The 18,604-nt window shown below is 41.5% G+C and overlaps 1 protein-coding gene across 6 annotated transcripts in view; it reads left to right on the forward strand.

Annotated features, from left to right (window-relative positions):
* TANC1 (tetratricopeptide repeat, ankyrin repeat and coiled-coil containing 1) overlaps positions 1–15,214 on the forward strand; it is a 217,418-nt gene extending 202,204 nt beyond the window's left edge. For 4 of the 6 annotated variants that reach the window (XM_077829708.1, XM_077829712.1, XM_077829709.1 and 1 more), the window contains 5 exons: positions 4,779–4,911; positions 7,911–8,002; positions 10,122–10,268; positions 11,053–11,153; positions 12,424–15,214. In XM_077829708.1, coding sequence (XP_077685834.1) covers positions 4,779–4,911; positions 7,911–8,002; positions 10,122–10,268; positions 11,053–11,153; positions 12,424–13,858 — 1,908 coding nt within the window. In that variant the 3' untranslated portion in view covers positions 13,859–15,214. The remainder of the gene's footprint in view (positions 1–4,778; positions 4,912–7,910; positions 8,003–10,121; positions 10,269–11,052; positions 11,154–12,423) is intronic. The other 2 variants (XM_077829710.1, XM_077829713.1) reach the window with 2 other exon arrangements.
* The last annotated feature ends 3,390 nt before the right edge of the window (positions 15,215–18,604 follow it).

The following is an 18,604-nucleotide window of genomic DNA, read 5'->3' on the forward strand; positions in this document are numbered from 1 at the left end:
GGCCCCCACACCTAGGGATCTCTGCTGCCGGAGTCCCGGCTGCTGGCCCCCCAGGGCAGCAGCGGAGTCCTGGGCTCTGGCTAGCAGTGAAGTTTAATCATTAACCAAAACTGATAAGTCTAATGCTTATTGGTTAAACTTTTACATCCCTACTTGTTATGATGCAACCGTTGTTCATCCCCCACAAAGGGTGAGAGCACGTTCTGCCAGATCACCAGCAACATCCACAGCATTAGTCAAGAATGTGCCAGTATCTGAGTTATGTAGGGCTATTATGAGGGCTTCAGTAAATACATTTTCTAGACTTGGTACTACAGTACTGCCTTCAATTCTAGACTCCGTTCTGAAGCTCCCTCTGCTTGTAAGCAACCTGAAGTGGAGCACCCATAGGGACACTACTTAAAGAAGAAGAGGTTACTCACCGTGTGTAGTAACTGTGGTTCTTCCAGATGTGTATCCCTGCGGGTGCTCCACTACCCACCCTCCTCCACTACCCACCCCTTCTGCTTCAGACAGTTCTCTATGGGATGTCCAGGTGGAGAAGCAACTGAGGACGGTTTACCCATATATTCCTATATAGCCTCGGTGTGTGGCACAGTGAAGCATAGGGCACATGCTTGGGCCGAATGGACAGTATTAACAGAAAATATCTGAACAAGATTCAAGAGATGCATGCGTAGCTGAAGTGGAGCACCCGTAGGGACACGCATCTTGAAGAACTGCAGTTACTGCACAAAGTGAGTAACCTCTTCTGTTGCCCTTGTGTTTTACAGTATGTTGTAATATTTCATAACGGCTATCTTAAATCTCCGTAAGAAAAACACCTAGTTTGTACATCCGATCTACTGGAATTAAAAGAAAAAGAAAGGAAACAAAACAAAAAAGTCTGCTAGACCATGGAAAATATCCTTTCTCTTTGTCTCTCTGTAACTCTTTTTAAAATAGCCTGCCGATGCCCAGGTTGGGTAACAATGTTGAGCAAAGACCCTGAATGAAAGGGATATATAAAGAAAATAATGGTGCATGAATGCTGAAATTGAGTGGTTCATTTCTGTATCATAAAGAGCACTTTCTCTAATCCTCGTGTAGGTATCCTGCATTCTTGATGTGCTAGTATTTATGATTATGATGATAGTACCACATAGCGTTCATTACGCTTTTTTTCTGTAAACCTCACAACACTCTATAAAGGTGGATAAACATTACTATCCAGTCTTTATAAGTGCAGAAAACTAACGTGTTGTGGTAAATTTGCTGCATGAACTAAGGCAAATCAGATACTTCAGTACTGGGACTACAGCTGAGGTCTCCACTTCCAGTCCTGTACCCTATCCACTGCACTCCACTCCTTCCTTAGTTTATAATATAAGTATTACAGTGGGGCAGTGATTAATTTGAATCTGAAATAAGAGATGTCTCTAACTGAGACAGCCAATATATGGTAACTTCAGAGTCCATGATTTAAACTTTTCAAATTTGCAAGCACGAGGTGAGACTCTCAGCAATAAAACATAATTAAGCCAAACTGGCAGAAGTTACGCTTCTAGGAGTTAACTGGTATGGACAGGTAATGTTCTTCTTACCTGCCACGAGATGATTCACTTCAGGTTTGCAGATAATGTCAGAACACTACTGGGAAGGACATGCACTATACCAAATCCAGCAATTAAACCTAGAGTCTGAGCTTTCAATCTCTTACTCATATGGAGGTAGCCTTTACTCAGTTTAGGGCATGTCTACCCATGCAGTTGCTTCAGAATAGCTATTTAGGAAGAGTCAAACCTCTAAAGGTCCACATGTGGAGTTACTCAGAAATAGCTATTGTGCTTTAAATTCACACCCCACCTTAATCTGAATTAATTTACACAAGCCTATAGTTGATTTTGAACGAGTGATTGTTAATGGATTTTGGAAGGCACTATGCTCAGCCTCCTCATGAGTGTATTTCTAACAGGCAGAAGGAATCCTCAGGCCTCCTAGTAGGATTCTGGGTGTACCCCTCTGTTCAGTCGGGCGCCTTTTTGGAAGTACTGTCGTTGACATACTATATTAGACACTGTGTAATAAAAAACATTGGTATTTCAGGATTTGCACATATACTTCTCAGTGAATAGTGGCTTATTAAATGACATTAACAAAAATTAAATATGAAGTAAATATTTCCAACCAGCACATGTTGTGTGGGAACGTAGCTGTTAGATTGTTTAAAAATAAATCTCTTTTTTCCTCTAACTGGTGTGTCTCTTGCATGTTAAAGTTCCAGTATTGCTACTTTTTTTTTTTACTAACTATATATTTTTGGAGGGTAGGGGTGTTGAGTGTACTGAGTCTATTGTGATACAGCATGTCCAGAAGGCAGCAGGAGAGTGATATAGGAGGGACATGTAAGCCCCAGGATGCGGAGAAGCCTTATTCCCTTTAGAGGGAAGAAAGTTGCTATAGATTAATTAAAAGCACCTGAAGCCAATTAGAGCACCTGAAGCCAGTCACCTGATAAAACCCCCCTACTTCAAGCAGCCAGGAAAAGGAGTTGGAGTAGAGTGGTTTGGTGTTGGAGCAGAGAGCAGTTTGAAGGAGTTGGAGCAGAGGAGAGTTTGGAGAAGTGCTGTGGCTGGCTAGAAGACAAAGACCCTAAGTAAAGAGACACCCAGCTTGTGCAGAGAGAGGGCAGGAAGACCCACAAGCTGAAGAGCAGGAGAGGGAAGTAGTCCAGGGGAAGGAAGTACTAATTCAAGTGGTTTGCCACTATCCCTAGGGCCCCTGGGCTGGGACCTGGAGTAGAGGGTGGGCCCGGGTCCCTCCCTCTCCACTACCCTTCTCTGGGTTACTAGTGGGACAGTAGATACCCTAGTTTGGGGTGGGAAACTGCACCCTGAACCCCCCCCCCCCAAAAAAAGAGGAAGCGCAGGACCCATCATAATCATGCCAGCAATTTGCCACAGTATATTCATGAAAAACACTTAGTCCATATGTGCTGAAAACAGCGTGATGAAGCACAGAAACACATAATTTACTTGGAACAGTTTTCCTGCTTAAATGACTTCAGAATCCTCGGAATTTCCAGTAGTAGGAAAGCAGTAGTAGCAGCACTCTGCCAGGAGGAGGACATTGACCAGAGTTTCCATTGCCGGCTTCTACACGCACCGCACCTCACCTCAGATCCAGAATTCCCATCCAAAAGCAACAAGAGGAAGAGAGAACTAGTCTTTAGACTCCCCAGTTTGGATGGTGACATTACATCTTGTGTGTGACTTAACATCTCCTGTGCTACCCAAGGTCCTTACTGTTATCTCTGGGACAAGATTGGTCACCAGCTGGAGCAGCTCAAACTGCCAGTTAGTCTAGCAGACAGCTGCATCAGGAGTTACCATCTTCTTTCACCTTGTATGTCCGGGCAGCTTAATCTGTGGGCCAAGGTGGCAGCCAACAGCATAGAGTGTTGGAGGTAGTGGAACAGCTTATCCAGCAAACCAGCAGCACCAGGACCTGGGGGCTGTGAATGGCAAGGATACTTAATGCCTCCCTTCAGGTTAAACCACTATCAGCCATACATAAGAAAGCAATTGTTAGGCTCCTTATTCAAGGAACTATATCGCTGACCATTAACCACTTGGCTATTACTGTCATTTCTTGTACTTCCCACTTTAAGAATGGTTATTGAGAAGTTAATGATGGGTCAATTCCAGCTACTCTTGGGTACCAGAAGTTTCTGATGCATTTATTTTGTTCAGCATTTGACATTTTTTTTTTACTCTTTTACATTTCTGTTCTTACCACTTCATGTTTTAATTTGTCTACACTGCATTTTAAAACTTGTGGTCCCAAGTCTTAGAGCTCAGATCAAGCATTACGGAACCAAAAACAGCAGTGTAGATGTTTGAGTTCAGGCTGCAGCTTGAGTTCTGAAACTCTCTCTCCTCCTGGGACTTCAGCCCCAGCTCCAGCTCCAGCTGCTATGTATACATAGCTGTTTATTTTAAACCTGAGTTTGTAGACTCTGAGACTTCCTAATGTGGGCTTTAAAATGCAGTGTAGACATACCCTTAATTTGTTAACTGCAGCATCAAACTGCTCCAGAGATAAGTGGTATAGAAATTAATAAATATTACTGCTTTAGTTTTCTTCAGTTAGTCCAAAAAGCCAATGTCTGTTATCACAAAAAATTGAAGCATATAATTAAACTTGGGCATTTTAAATAATCCATGTCTAAGTGAATGTGACTTAAAAACAGCCTGTACATTCTTCTTTATTGTATTTGTATGCCATTCTTCCCCAAACACATCAGAACAAATTCTGGTACTATAGTTTCACACTTGTCATTTTAATGTCACAACATACTGTGACATGCTATCAAAACCTCTGTTAATTATCCTGAAGCCCATATGGTCTGTGCAGGGCTTCTCTATATTTTCATCCCAGTTTTATAATCTTGGACACTAGCAGCCATACCAGTATTTTGAAGCTCATGATGTGAACAAATGGGAGAGTGATCATGCACTGTTGGCCTTATGGTGTCTTGTATATATTTTCTACCGACATGAAGACAGGAAAAGATTATTATTCATTACTGAAGTTAATGCAGTAAAGTTAGAAATGTGGTTATTGCCTTTTCCTCCCTTCCATTTTGGGGTCAAAAGACAAAAGAGAATTGAACTTATTTTAGATACTAACTTTATTTAATGGGGACTCCCAAGTAGGATTAAGAAGTGGCTTCACTATCCTGCCTCCCATGCTGAAAGTTTTTAAAGGTTTTAATCCAGTCTCCTTCCTTTTCCCAGGTGCAGTATTTAGTAGAGAAGGGTGCAGTGATTGAACACGTAGACTACAGTGGAATGCGTCCATTGGACAGAGCAATTGGATGTCGAAATACGTCGGTAGTGGTCACACTACTTAGAAAAGGTGCCAAATTAGGTTAGTAAGCCCATCCTATATCGTCAAAGCACAATTTTTGTGTGTGTTGTTTTTGTTTAGAAGGGAAAGAATTGAATGTCTGCTATAGTGCAATAGTTGTCATTTTTCTAAAACAGAGTTTTAGAGAGTCTGTCACATTCCTTTTGAATGGAAGTCTATAAAACATTATATACAAAAATTTGTACTACTTTAAAAAAACTCTGTTTAAGTTGCCAAATCAAGAACTACAAAGTTAGAAAATGCCAGTTTTATGGTTACCCATGCAACTGTAATTGTGTCTCCTTGTGCATTGAATGCTGAACATAGTGAACATTTAATTTAACAGACTGAATCAAAATGCTTACGCACAAGGGCAGGGGCTGACTTACTGTTACGTGGGCAACCCTAATTCTGGTATTTCCAAATTTTTGAATGCATGACTTTGCAACCTTAAGAATATTCATTTAATGTAGATTTTGTATGGAACTTTCTAGAGTTTTTTAAAAGGAGAAAGGTAAACAAAAATTCTATGGCATCCTATGTAACAACCCCCATTATCATCAGAGTTCAAACTCTGAACCCTCAACACTGCAAGCCAAATTGCTGCCTTTTGAACTTCAGGATCTAAATATTTTAGTGTGTAGATGCTCTCCTCCTTACCTCCTTTACCTCGTTCCTCTGGAATTGAAGGGAGCTCTGTCCCCATGTGGTTCTCCTTGAGACGAGCTGTGAAGGAGAATGAGCCACTTGGGCTAGGTGCGAGGTCTGGGTGCAGTGGGGAGGAGGCTGGGACTGGTTTGCTCTCTCCTTCTGCCACATGTTGCTGCCACAGGGGCATGAGCTACAAACTAGGTCCCACTAACTACATGTGCTCTGACAGCTCATGGGAATTCCCAGTGCAGTGTGTGTAACTGGTGATGCTGATTTGACAACAGCATTGCCAATCCAGACTTAGAATTTTTATATTCAGTTGTTATTTTAGTGTGCTGAATTTTTCTCAGGAATGCAAACATGAGAAGGAAATAGTGATTTTTTTTAACAGTTTATATCTCAGCAAAAGCTGAATGGAATTTTATAGGAAAAATAAAAAGGCATTTATGTAGTCTGAGGGCATTCCTGCTACCAAAATAATGCTGCAAACAAGGGAGGGGTGAGAGCTTCTCAAAGAAAATGTCTCAAGAATAATTTGTAATGCAAGCTATTAGGCAACCTAAATATAGGGGCTGTTATTAGAGCTGGCCTAAAAAGGGAATTTTCTGCCCCAGGGAAAATTTCAGAGTTTTTTGGGTGGTGTGGAGGTGTGAAAGGTAAATATCTAAATTTTTCACTAGACAGAAATTCTCAAAAATTCTGTTTTGGGCGAACCAAAACAGATTTTTTTGGCTTATTGACTGCCCTACTGGAAGTTTGTCAATTTTACTCTCTCCCTGTAGGCAGAAAGTGAAATTGAGCCTTCCAGGCAGGCAGTTGGGGAGCTGTCATTTTGATTTTTTCCCAGCAGAAAACAGAAATTTTTGCATGGGAAAATTTCTAATTGTGCAAAAGGGGATTTTTCATTTGGAAATCATCTTCAGCCTGCCCTAGTTGCTTCTAGCTTCTCTTCATAGTGTTTTGGTTCTAATAAAAGATTCCACTTTCATAAACTTTTGGGGCTTCCATTAATTTAAATAGTTGTATAATAGGTATTTAGCATATGAAAATCTTTTCCAGATGTTAACTCACTGCATAGTTCAAGAGCTAGGTGATCAAAGCACTTTGGACACTTCTTTTCAGGTGATAGCCACATGTCTTAAAACCAATGAATCTGTACCAGGCTTGCTGGTCAGTTGCATGAAATATATGTAGTGTGTTAAGCAAGCAATCATTTGTTTGTTCCCACTTCTGTATTTCCCTTCTTAACACTTTGAACCTTGGCTGTAGCAGGAGGCTGTAGAGCCTCAAGAAAGCAAACTGGTACTAATGGTCAAGAAGGGGCTTTTCCCTTTAATACATACAGAAGACATGATGGTATGGTAAAGATTTTATCCACATTTATTTGGAATAGGGCATACTAGTGGCTAGACATGAATTATGAAGTCATCCCAAAAGGGTACCAATAAAACTGTTTATACCACACTGTTGGAGAATGTTCTGAAAAACGACTTTAGAACTGTTTCAGAGGTTATTTAAAATTGTATTGATATTATTTTTAATCTTCCATCTGCGAAACCAGGTGCCTTACTCTGCAGTTAGGATTCGGAGGATAGAAATAATTTTTAGAGGTTTTTAAAGTTACAGTCTAAAATAGCTTTTCTATACACACTACTGTTCTGATTTTAAGGTTCCATATCTCACTATCTACTAGGATGGGCTAGAATCAAAAACCTTATATCTCTGTTATAGGGAGAGGTGAGATTACTGGCCTTCTAATAACATAAAGGCCCTGTTTTTAGCCCTCATGGATTAAGGCATGAAATCCAGAACTGATAATATTCAATCCTTGACTCATGAGATGTTTATCTTTTCTGAGGAGAAATTCCATGTTTGGGTTTGGTGTTAAATTACAGCTGTTTGAAAATGCTCAAAGATTTGGAAATTAACAGTTCTGGGGGCAACGGATTAGAGGGCAGAGTACAGGTGAAGTTGTCAGATGCATGAGGAATGCAATTAATTAATAGCTCTACTTTATCCTGTGGTTCAACAGTTAATTATGTGGCTGTTACTACTGTGTGTTTCTGTATGTGATTGCTACTGAGTCTGGGGCACCTTTAAACCACAGTGAAGGAAAGCATCCTTATTTAGGACTGCACTTAAACACATGCTTCAGTGTTTTCCTGAAGTGGGATCTAAAGCGGGGCAAACACACTTTGAACAATTAATACCAGGCTTCTGTATGTATAAACATTTCTACAATCATTCATCACTTGTGGAATATCCACTGAACTTTTTGAGTGTGAAACTATGTTGGAAACAAGCCCTTAGGTTTTTTCTAGTAATATCAGAAATGTCCTTTGAAAAATATATAACATTTTAACTTGCAGGAAATGCAGCGTGGGCAATGGCCACTTCTAAACCTGATATTCTGATTATTCTACTGCAGAAGTTGATGGAAGAAGGAAACATAATGTACAAAGTAGGTAGATTCTTAATTTCATTGCTAACTGTGAATGTTGTAAGTGTGCTATTACTCAAAGGTAGGTAATGATTGTTAAAACACCTGCTGCTTTGTCTTTAAGAAAATATTGCTAATAAGTTATATGCAAGCCCCTTCCCTCATGTTGTGGGGCATGGGAACCAAGGAGCTTTGAGAGTAAATATCCTTCCCCTGTAAGAGAGAAATTGATTGGGAACACTCAGATCTTGGAAAAAAATGGATAATAGGATTTGACCTGGATTTCCTTTACTATGTATCAAGTTGTTCATTGAAATATTGGTAATATTTAGTTATTCCCTAAGATGGCAGGAAGTTAATGTGAAGATATCCTATTGAATTAGGTAAGAACAAGGTACATAAAGCATCGAGCGTATCCTTTTGTTGAGATACTTCTCTGTATGTCATTTGTTTAAATATGAATTGAGCAAACTGTAGCATGTTTGATAAATGCTTTTCTCTGGAGAGGTATTGCTTCACAAGAACTGGATTGGAAATATCTTAAATTGTGCGACATTCTTTCTGTATTTTGTTTGTGTAACACAGCTTCCATGGGTATTACATGGGCATCACTCAAAGGCCATTTTAGGCATGGGATTTGAAATCCAGTGGGTCACTCCTTGGAAGGACTGCAAACGTCTGCCCCTTTATCTTTATTGCTACTCTGCATCTGCAAAAACCAGAAAAAAATGTGAGAGGCTCCTTATGACCTAAATTAATGTATTTCAAACCCATTTTATTTTTATATATTTTCAGGGGTTGTTATTTTAAAGGTGTAACTGATCCTAGGGGAAGGGCTGATCTTGTGTTTTTTAATTTTTGTATTTGTTTTACTGATTTGTGTTATCTTTTGTGCACTATGGCCTAAGCCTAGTGAATTCAAATTCAAAGCTTCATTGGTATACAGTGTTCATGGCTAAGAGTTCTCTCCCTGATGCCTTCATGAGGCTGTAGTAGCATATATTTAAGGCAGTTACATTAGTCTTCCCTGCTCCTTTAATTGCTTTCCTTTATAGCCTAAATTACCAAAAGTGATGGTTTTGAGGCACCCAACTTGAGGCATCTTAAAAGAGCTTGATTTTCAGAAAGAATTGAGTGCACAGTCTCTGAAAATCAGGTCCCAATCAAGTATCTCAAGTTGGGTGCCTAAAAATTGATGTACCCACAATCACTAGTCTCTTTTGAAAACGTAGGCCTATTTTTATAAACAGACACACCATGAGAGAACTTATAAAACAAGTTTATTATTTAGTCTAACCCAAAGTACAAAGCAAAGGTTTATTAAAACAAGAAATTAACTATAAAATATTTTTTAAAAAGAAAAAATACTTCAGTTTTATAAATTAAAACCATTGCTAGCCCTTATCTAAATTCTGCTTCTGTAAGAAGTGTTAGTAGCATCTTCTCATAGACATTTATCTAACCACATAGATGTTCTCTGAATATCTTTTGGATTCTTTTAGAATTTCCAATACTTTGAAATTTTTTGGTAGTCACTGGAGAAGGTTAGCTTCACTTTTCAATCTCTCTTAGGCAATTCAAGATGTCCCCGCTTCCCTCCCCCTGAAATTCCTTCCCTCCACCCCCCAGCAGCAATCACACAGCAGCAAGACATCTTCATCGTTTCACTTCCAGCTCATAAATGAATTTGGGAGGTTTTGGAATCTACATTTGTATGTTGCTCTGGATATAGGCTGTCCTTCCTCTGAGTTTATCCTGAGATTTTATCCCCCTAATAAAAGGTGTGGCTTAAAGGCATCATCTGGCCTTTAGAGTTTTGCTATTAAGACTGTAAGCCAATTGTTCAATTGCCCTTTGTAAAACTGTTCGACATCAAATACCAGACCAAGAAGTTGTGTTATCAACAAGACCTTACATGTCTGAAGAACTCTGCTTTGGCACCAGTTGTACATAATTTAAATGTACATATTTGAGTAACTATCCCTGTTTTGAAAAAAATATATACTTATTTGTAAATACAAAATTTATAAAAATAGATTCCATTTGAAGAGCATCTATTTAGCAAACGTCAAATAGGAATGATTGCTATTGAGGAATTTACAAATCCAACTTCTAAAGCTCTTGTGTTCTAAACCTATAGAAAGGGAAGATGAAAGAAGCAGCTCAGCGATATCAGTATGCCTTAAGGAAGTTTCCTCGGGAAGGGTTTGGAGAAGAAATGAAAGCTTTCAATGAACTAAGAGTTTCCCTGTATTTAAACCTGTCACGGTGTCGCAGAAAAACAAATGTAAGTTCTTATTGTTGATCTGTTGCTCATATACTTGGAATACTGGAAACCTCAATGAAGCTCAAACCCCATAGATGTATAAATGGCTAGTATGCTGTCCTTGCACCATGATGCTCTTGTGATTCTTGCTCTTCCTGCTGAGGTAAAGGAGAGGCAGGAAAAGCTACCATTGGGAGGATGTGGTACTAGCATGAAGTGAGGGACAAGGAGAGAGGGGAAAACCATACAGGTGGGCAGATTACCTGTTACTCTAGAAGTGATTGCTAGTGTCACGGGTCACTGCACATGTAAGTGGTGGGACCCCTTCCTTCCCAACCTCTAGTATTAGTAAACTCTTTATCCACAGTTATTTCAGCCATCATCTACTGATTTTGTGCCCTATGTTGCCACAACCAATGGGACTCTTCATGAAGTAAAGAAGTACTCGGTACTACATGGGCGAAATTGACCAGCATAGCTATTCCAGAATAACTGCCCTGCTTTTATTCTGGAATAGAGTGTTGACACGGGGGGCTATAACAGAATAGTTATTCTGGAATCGGTATGCTGGACAACTTCCCTGTGTAGACAAGCCTTAGGGATGGCAGAATAAGGTCCATCCTGATCCCTTTTTTTAACCCTCCAACTTTCCTTTTGCCAATTTAAATAGTGCTGTCTGAAGTGGCTAGTCTATGGGAGCTCTCGAGATTGTTTCTGGTAGTGTCTGCAACTAACGTGCATGTAACATTTAAAAAATATTTATATGTCACTGTATACATTGAAAATATAATTGCTATTAAATTAGGACTTTGGCATGGCAGAAGAGTTTGCTACCAAGGCACTTGATCTGAAACCCAAATCCTATGAAGCCTATTATGCTAGAGCAAGAGCCAAGAGAAACAGCAGGTACTGTCTATGACTGTGTCTATACACACAGATCTTTGTTTCATAACATTTTTAAACAGCTAATTTTCAGGTAAATTTAAGGTGCTTTAAGTTAGATATACTTGCAAATTCTTTGTTCCCTTTTCTTCTTTTCCATTTGTATTTGTTAATTTTGTTCGGAGTTAAGTGAATTTAATGCAAGTGAAAGGTGCTAGGTAGGCAGCATATTAAACACAGTTGTTTCTGGAATTCCTGATGACATTTGTTTAAATAATGATGGTCAGAGTGAGTAAATGTTCAGTTTTGGTATCTGCCTTTTTATAAATGACTGTAAATTAAGCTGTATTCTCTTCTATCCTAGCCTTTTCCATAGACCAAAAGCCCTCTGTGGGGTTTGGCTTGATGTTGACAAGCCCACACCCTGGACTGAGCCAGCAGTAATCCATCAGCATTCCTTGCAGGGTACCAAAACTAGCTAACTGGATGGGTCAGCAGTAAAACCCTGGAACTATAATAGGTGACAGAATGTAAGAGGACAAGAAGCTGTTGAATGAGCAGCAGTCCAAGATGTAAGGAAGAGCAGGGCAGGGAAGTAGGTGTCAGCTGTTGGTAGTACTCCTGAGGGCATTCTGCACAAAATTTTTTTAAAAATCTGTGCACAATATTTTAAAATTCTGCAGATGTTATTTGTCAAATAAATATGGAAGCTCCAGCATGGCATTGGGGAGCACAGGCCACTGGCCGCACAAAGGTGGGAGATCACTGTGCAGGTGTGTCTCTCTTCCTCTCCCTCTTCCCCCCCGGGAGATGGCCTCAACAGTGAGGCTGCACCCAAACCTGACACAACACAAGGACTGGGACTGCCCCAGAAACAGCCCAGGGCCCTGCCCCTCCATGCCAGGTGTGGGCAGGAAGGCTCAGCAAGGCAGGATCCAAGTGTGGAGGGACTTAGTGTGGGGGTATCTGGGTGTGGGTTGAGGGGATTCAGTGAGGGGCAATTTGGTTGTGGGCGGCGGATCTGGGTGCGGGGGAGATCTGGATGCACAGGGGCTCGCTGGGGGGTTCTGAGGATTCCCTAATTTCCTACCACGACCACATCAAATAGCAGATACTGATAAAAGACAATAGATCAAAGGACTGCCTTGATGGGTAATAGAGATAACAGCCAGTTACCTAATGGTGGAAGTTTAATTGCCCAAACTTGTATTAATTTTTTTTCTTTTAGAGGGACACGGTGAGTGAAGGGTTCTTTTGGAACAGTTTACTTTTATTTATTTTTTCCTTCACGCAGACAGTTTCTTACAGCTCTTGCTGACCTACGTGAAGCCATAAAATTGTGCCCCAGTAATCAAGAAATCAAAAGGCTCCTAGCTAGAGTAGAAGAGGAGTGCAAACAGTTTCAGAGAACACAGCAACAAAAGCAGCAGTCTCCACAGCCAGCACAGCAGAATGACTCTGACAATGAGGAGGTTCTTGTCCAAGGAGTGAATGATCATTTCAATCTTGAAGAGAGAAAAGAAGAATTTCCACACCATGATGACCCCTTTCCATCTTCACAGAGGCTGCAGCGTTCCCAAACAGCTTCTCCCTACAGCAGAACCCTTCAAGAAGGCCTTCAGCAGAAAGCCAGACCCATGTCCCCCCAGAAGAAAAACGGGAGTAAATATCTGAGAGAACCAGGGTTGATCATGCAACCTACAAAGCAAGCACAGATTGTGAAAACTAACCAGCATTTGAACTCCATTCAGCCTGGATCAAGAACTGGAGCTACGCTGTGTAGTGCAAAGTCACAGTCTCCTTTTCAGCATCTTCCCCCAAATGCTATGCCAGCCCGACATCCTGGAAATCTAACCAATAAAAGTCAGCATTTAGACGGGCCAAACATTTCAGCATCTGGAAGCATTCCTACAGGTTTCAGCTCTGGACTGTACCATGAAAAGTTAGCATCCAACCAGTGTTCCCATTTACAGGATGGTGAGAGTGTCTCTTCTCACTCTTTCACAAGCAAGGCCAAAACCACTGATGGGCTTACTGTCCTTGCACTTTCAGTCAGGGAGAAAGCAGCTCCAATTCAAGGAATTCAAATGAATTGCAGTGAAGCAAGGCAGCAAGGCTCTGTAACTAGTGTCATCTCTTCTGGCTCTCCATCTAGCAGCATGATCATTTCCAGCTCAACCAACAGTTTAACTTCAAGCAGCAGCTTTTCAGATAGCGTGAAAGGGTTAGGGCCAGATGTTCGAATCAAGGAAAATAAAGTTAGTCAAGTTCAGAGTGGTACGACTGAACACAGACCTCGGAATACACCATTTATGGGGATCATGGATAAGACAGCAAGGTTCCAGCAGCAGAGTAATCAAACCAATCGCACTTGGCATTGTCAGACATCTGAAGGGTTACTAACAGATGCTTTTGGTGGGTTTGTTCAATCTTCAAACTGTGAGCAATTCTCTGCCAGACAGACAGGTGGATACAGTAATCAGACTAAAACTTCCTCTCCTGCTATTGCCCTGGGAGAAAATATCCAAAATGGAATGCAGCCTAAAGAACTTGAGGAGCTCAAGTGCCAAATGCCTGCCCACTGTCAAGACACCAGGACATCTAAAACTGTTCCTCATTTGTATCCAGATGCTAGATCTGAACAGCAGTTTCATGTTAATAAGGAAGGGCATCTAAGTCCTGTCACTTCTGCAAAACCAAAGCGATCATTCATAGAGTCTAATGTATGAATATATCATTTTATATAATAATAAACTGGTTGTAAAACTTAGCACATAACAGCATATTGATTACTTACGTTAATCACTACTATAGGGCTGTTTCATCATAGAATATTGTTTCTCCATAACATATTGATTATCTGGCCACTTTTCTAATTATGAGTAAGTTATCCGTGTTGGCCAGTATTATTCATAGAAATATGGGATACAACCACTTTCTTAAGAAGCTATACATACCACCATGGAACAAGAATATTAACTGGAATGTCAAATGTAACTAGAAATGCATTTACATGGTTAGCTAAGATTGTGAATGCACCAAACTGGGACTTTGAAAGAAGAAAAATAATTTACTTTTCATTATATTCCATCCTTATTGTAAGACTTGTAACATTTTCCTCTTATATAGGGCTTTAATCTTGGCTTCTGATTGTATTAAAAGTCATCACTTGCATAATAATTATAACTGTGCCTCCTTCTAGTAATGCTTGATTCCAACAAAGTTATGAGGGTAAATACACAGTATGTAACATCCAGATCTGTAAATGACTGTTTTCTTATAAAAAAGATATAGTATTTCATTAGTTTTCTAGAGGGATTTAATTGGGATGCATGATGTAAATTTAGGAACTTTAAGTCACTTGTATATGAGTAAACTTTAAGCAGCTATGTTTTGACATGTAAATATGATATTTTTAATTACTGCAAGAAACCAAGTAAAATCCAGTAAATTACAGCAACAGATTTGCATGCATTTTTTTAAAAAGCTTCAACCATACTGGTTATTGCACTGAATATTATATTATGGCATGTTAACAGTATACCAGTAACCGCACTTTATATAGTTTACCTAAAACATCTTTGAGGTGCTACCTTAATACAAAATGATGTATTGTACATTCACAAAGAAGAGGTACAGGAATTAAATACTTTATTGAAAAAATTTTATAGGAAGCCTGATGTATTATTTTGAGACTATTAAGATGAAAATTTGAGGAAAAGGGTAGGTGTGCATTTGCTTTGTAGGATGGGGTTGAAATTTTTTTTTCTAGAGCTTGGGAGGAAAAAAGTTCTATATTTGCAAGAATGTTTTCAAAATGAATAGTTGTAATGACATTCCTCTGTGTAATAAAGGTTTGTTTTGTACAAGTTGGAATTTTCAACTTTTATTCCCATGTACAGTATGTATGCACATTGTAAAACAACCTTACACATTTTTACAAATTCCTTAGGAGTTTGCATTATTACACCCTAGCTTATTTATTGTTTACTGTTCCTTTGATATTTGTACAAGTCTTGTTCTCTTCTTCTATAGTTCTTTTTGCACTGCTACTGTATTTTTCCTTATGAAATAAAGACTATTAATATAGTGGGTTGAGAGGTGCACTCTTATTTTGTGTATTGTGGTACTGGTATAAAACCACCAACAGATGCACAGAAATTAAATTGATGTGTATGTAGTACAGTTATAGAAAAAGGTCTGTTTAGTAACTGTATTATATGATTCTCCCCACCCTGTATTTTTCCTCTGAGGTCTGTATAGCTTCATCAGTATCTTCTGAGGGTAAATACTGATGACTGAGAACTGGAGAATATGCAGGATGATCTTTTGAAGGTGAAAGACTTGTCTCGATTGCCATCAGCTTCTCCAGTACAGTAGAAACTCAAAGCTATGAACACCAGAGTTAAGGACTGATGGTCAACCAGCCACCATGGGGGAGTAAGCTATCAGGCAGCAGTGGAGACGACAAACCCCCAAACAAAAAAACCAGCAAATTCTGTACTGTACTGTGCCTGTATTGCATCTTAAAGGTAGGCACATCTGGGCTGCCTGTTGCCACCCACCTCCATGCACCCACCTCCAGCCACTTACACGTAGGAGGTGGTGAATGCTGTTTTCCCCTCTCCCTCCCTACTAGCGGGGGACAAGCTTTCAAACTCAGTGCTGGGAAAGAAACTTCCCAAACTGCTACTGAAACCTGGCCTGGAGTGTAAGCTGCTGGAGCTGGAGCTCCTGCCTGCACACTGCGCTCTGGCGGAGCAGCTCAGTTTTAAAGGGCCTGCACCGCGCGCCAGCTGACGCTGCGGTGCCCCAGTGTGCCTCACTCATCACACTTGCAGCCAGAGGGCTAGAAACAGCTGCCTGTATCCACCCCCACTGCAGAGCTGTGAGCCCCCACTTCAAGCAGTCCGCCCTGAGGAGCATCCCATAACTGCTTGTTCAGAGTTACAAACATTGCAGAATTATGAACAACCTCCATTTTCCTGAAGTGTCTGTAACTCTGAGGTTCTACTGCACCACATCTGTCTAGCCTGAAAATATCAGTCCTCAAGCGGGAGGCCTAGAACTCTGACTTCATCCTCAGGTGATTAGCTGCCGTTGCAGAGCCAAGCATGCCTCCTTGGAGTCACGGCAGAAGCAAGTGAACTGGCTGCTCTGTCAGAGAGATCAAAAGATGCTCTCAAGGCATGCTTAGTGTTCCTAGCTCTAGATAGAGGAACTTCTCTTTATTTTCCAGAATATATTAGGCCCTGGAGATTACCGTGGACAATGAGTAGGAGTATCTGGTTAAACCGCTCAAATTTTATTTGTTTCAAGGACTTGTCTCAGAGGTGAGCAAAGTATGACCCGCGGGCCCCTCCTGCCCGGACCCTGAGCTCCTGGCCCGGGAGGCTCGTCCCTGGCCCCTCCCCTGCTGCCTCAGCGTGCTGCGCTGCCGGTGCAAAGCTTTGGGTGGCCGGGCAGCACAGTTGCAGAGCTGCGGCCTGACCCATGCTCCAGGCAGCGCAGTAACGGGGCAGGGGGGTTGGATAGAGAGCAGGGGAGTTTGGGGGTGTGGTCGTGTCGGGGGTGTGGTCGTGTCAGGGGTGTGGATAGGGGTCGGGGCAGTCAGAGTGCAGGGAACGGGGGGTTGGATGGGGCAGGAGTCCTAGGGGGGCAGTCAGGAATGGGGGGGGTTGGATGGGGCGGCAGGGGGCTGTCGGGGTGGGGGGTCCAGGGGTGGTCAGGGAGTGGTGGATGGGGCAGGAGTCCCAGGGGGGCTGTCAGAGGACAGGAAACAGTGGGGGTTGATGGGGTAGGAGTCCCAGGGGAGCTGTCGGGGTGAGAAGTGGGGGAGTTGGATAGGAGGCGGGGGGCTGGGCCACGCCACGCCTGTCTGTTTGGGGAGACACAGTCTCCCCTAACCGGCCCTCCATACAATTTTGGGAACCCGATGTGGCCCTCAGGCCAAAAAGTTTGCCCGCCCCGACTTGTCTACACAGAGAAATTCTAATGGTGTATAAGATCGGGGTGAATATAACTTGCTGTAACTGCCTCAGTAAAAATCAGTGTGTGGACATTCCTATTTTGATACAAGAGTCTTTTTCCAGTTTCCCTTATGTTGTTTCAGAAGCAGTTTAAGCTAAACTGCAAAAGGCGACTATTAATCCAGAGTAAGGGTGTGTCTATGCCACCCACGTTACAGCAGCGCTGTGACGTGGGCACTGTAGACACTTTATCGCTGGGGAAGAGCTCTCTTGGCGATTTAAAAAAACACCCCTAACAAGCAATGAAGCGCTGTCTATACTGGTGCTTTTCAGCGCTAAAACTTTTGTCACGGAGGGGGGTGTTCTTTCACACCTCTGAATGACAAAAGTTTTAGCGCTGAAAGTGGCAGTGTAGACACAGCCGAAGAGTCTTTGTATAGGGGAGTTATAATTGCATAGTTTAACTTAAAGTGCTGTAGTTATACTGGTATAATTATCCTTGAAAAATCTCCTTTGTAGGCAAGCCCTAAATTAGAATAGGTCTTTCAGTCCCAAGCATCAAACTGCCTGGATTATTTACCTCCTAGAACAAAGGTTTGACTGAACTCAATTTACTTCCGTTAGCCAAAACCACCGAGTGAACCTGATGCCAGGTGCTGATAAAATAAGTCAAACCACCCTTTGAGACCTGATAAAAATGACAGCAGTCTTCAACTACCTGAAGGGGGGTTCCAAAGAGGATGGAGCTAGGCTGTTCTCAGTGGTGGCAGATGACAGAACAAGCAACAATGGTCTCAAGTTGCAGTGGGGTAGGTCTAGGTTGGATATTAGGAAAAACTATTTCACTAGGAGGGTGGTGAAGCACTGGAATGGGTTACCTAGGGAGGTGGTGGAATCTCCATCCTTAGAGGTTTATAAGGCCTGGCTTGACAAAACCCTGGCTGGGATGATTTAGTTGAGCTTGGTCCTGCTTTGAGCAGGGGTTTGGACTAGATGATCACCTGAGGTCTCTTCCAACCCTAATCTTCTATGATTCTATTAATCAGAGTTACAAAAGCAGAGCCACTCAGACATTCCTCAGCTGTCTCAGATCGACAACCATTGTTAAGGTGGGTTGCTGTTTCCTTTTCTTGAAGATATCAGAATTTTCAGACTTTCCTTGACAAAGATACCAAAGAAATGTGTAATACTGCCATCATCCTGCTGCCAGAAGCTAGGGGGTACTGGGGTCACTCAGAGGGGAAGAAGAGGCAATAATGCATTGTTATAGAGAAGAGACAGACTTCCAATGTTCATCTTCTCTAGCTTTGGCAGGGTCAGGAAACATTGCTGAACATGGGAAACTGGGTGACAAGGGTCTAACCAATATTGCAGGAGCCATTTTAGGAGAAGACTTCCTATGACGTTACGGGTATCTTGTTCTTCATCTCTTGCTCTTGCTGAAGATGTAGTGGAAAAGCAGGTGAGGGTTGGGAGTAATCCCTCAAAAACCCTGGGATGTGAAAA

This window comes from Eretmochelys imbricata, chromosome 11 (genome assembly GCF_965152235.1).
Source record: "Eretmochelys imbricata isolate rEreImb1 chromosome 11, rEreImb1.hap1, whole genome shotgun sequence".
NCBI classification, from domain to species: domain Eukaryota; kingdom Metazoa; phylum Chordata; order Testudines; family Cheloniidae; genus Eretmochelys; species Eretmochelys imbricata.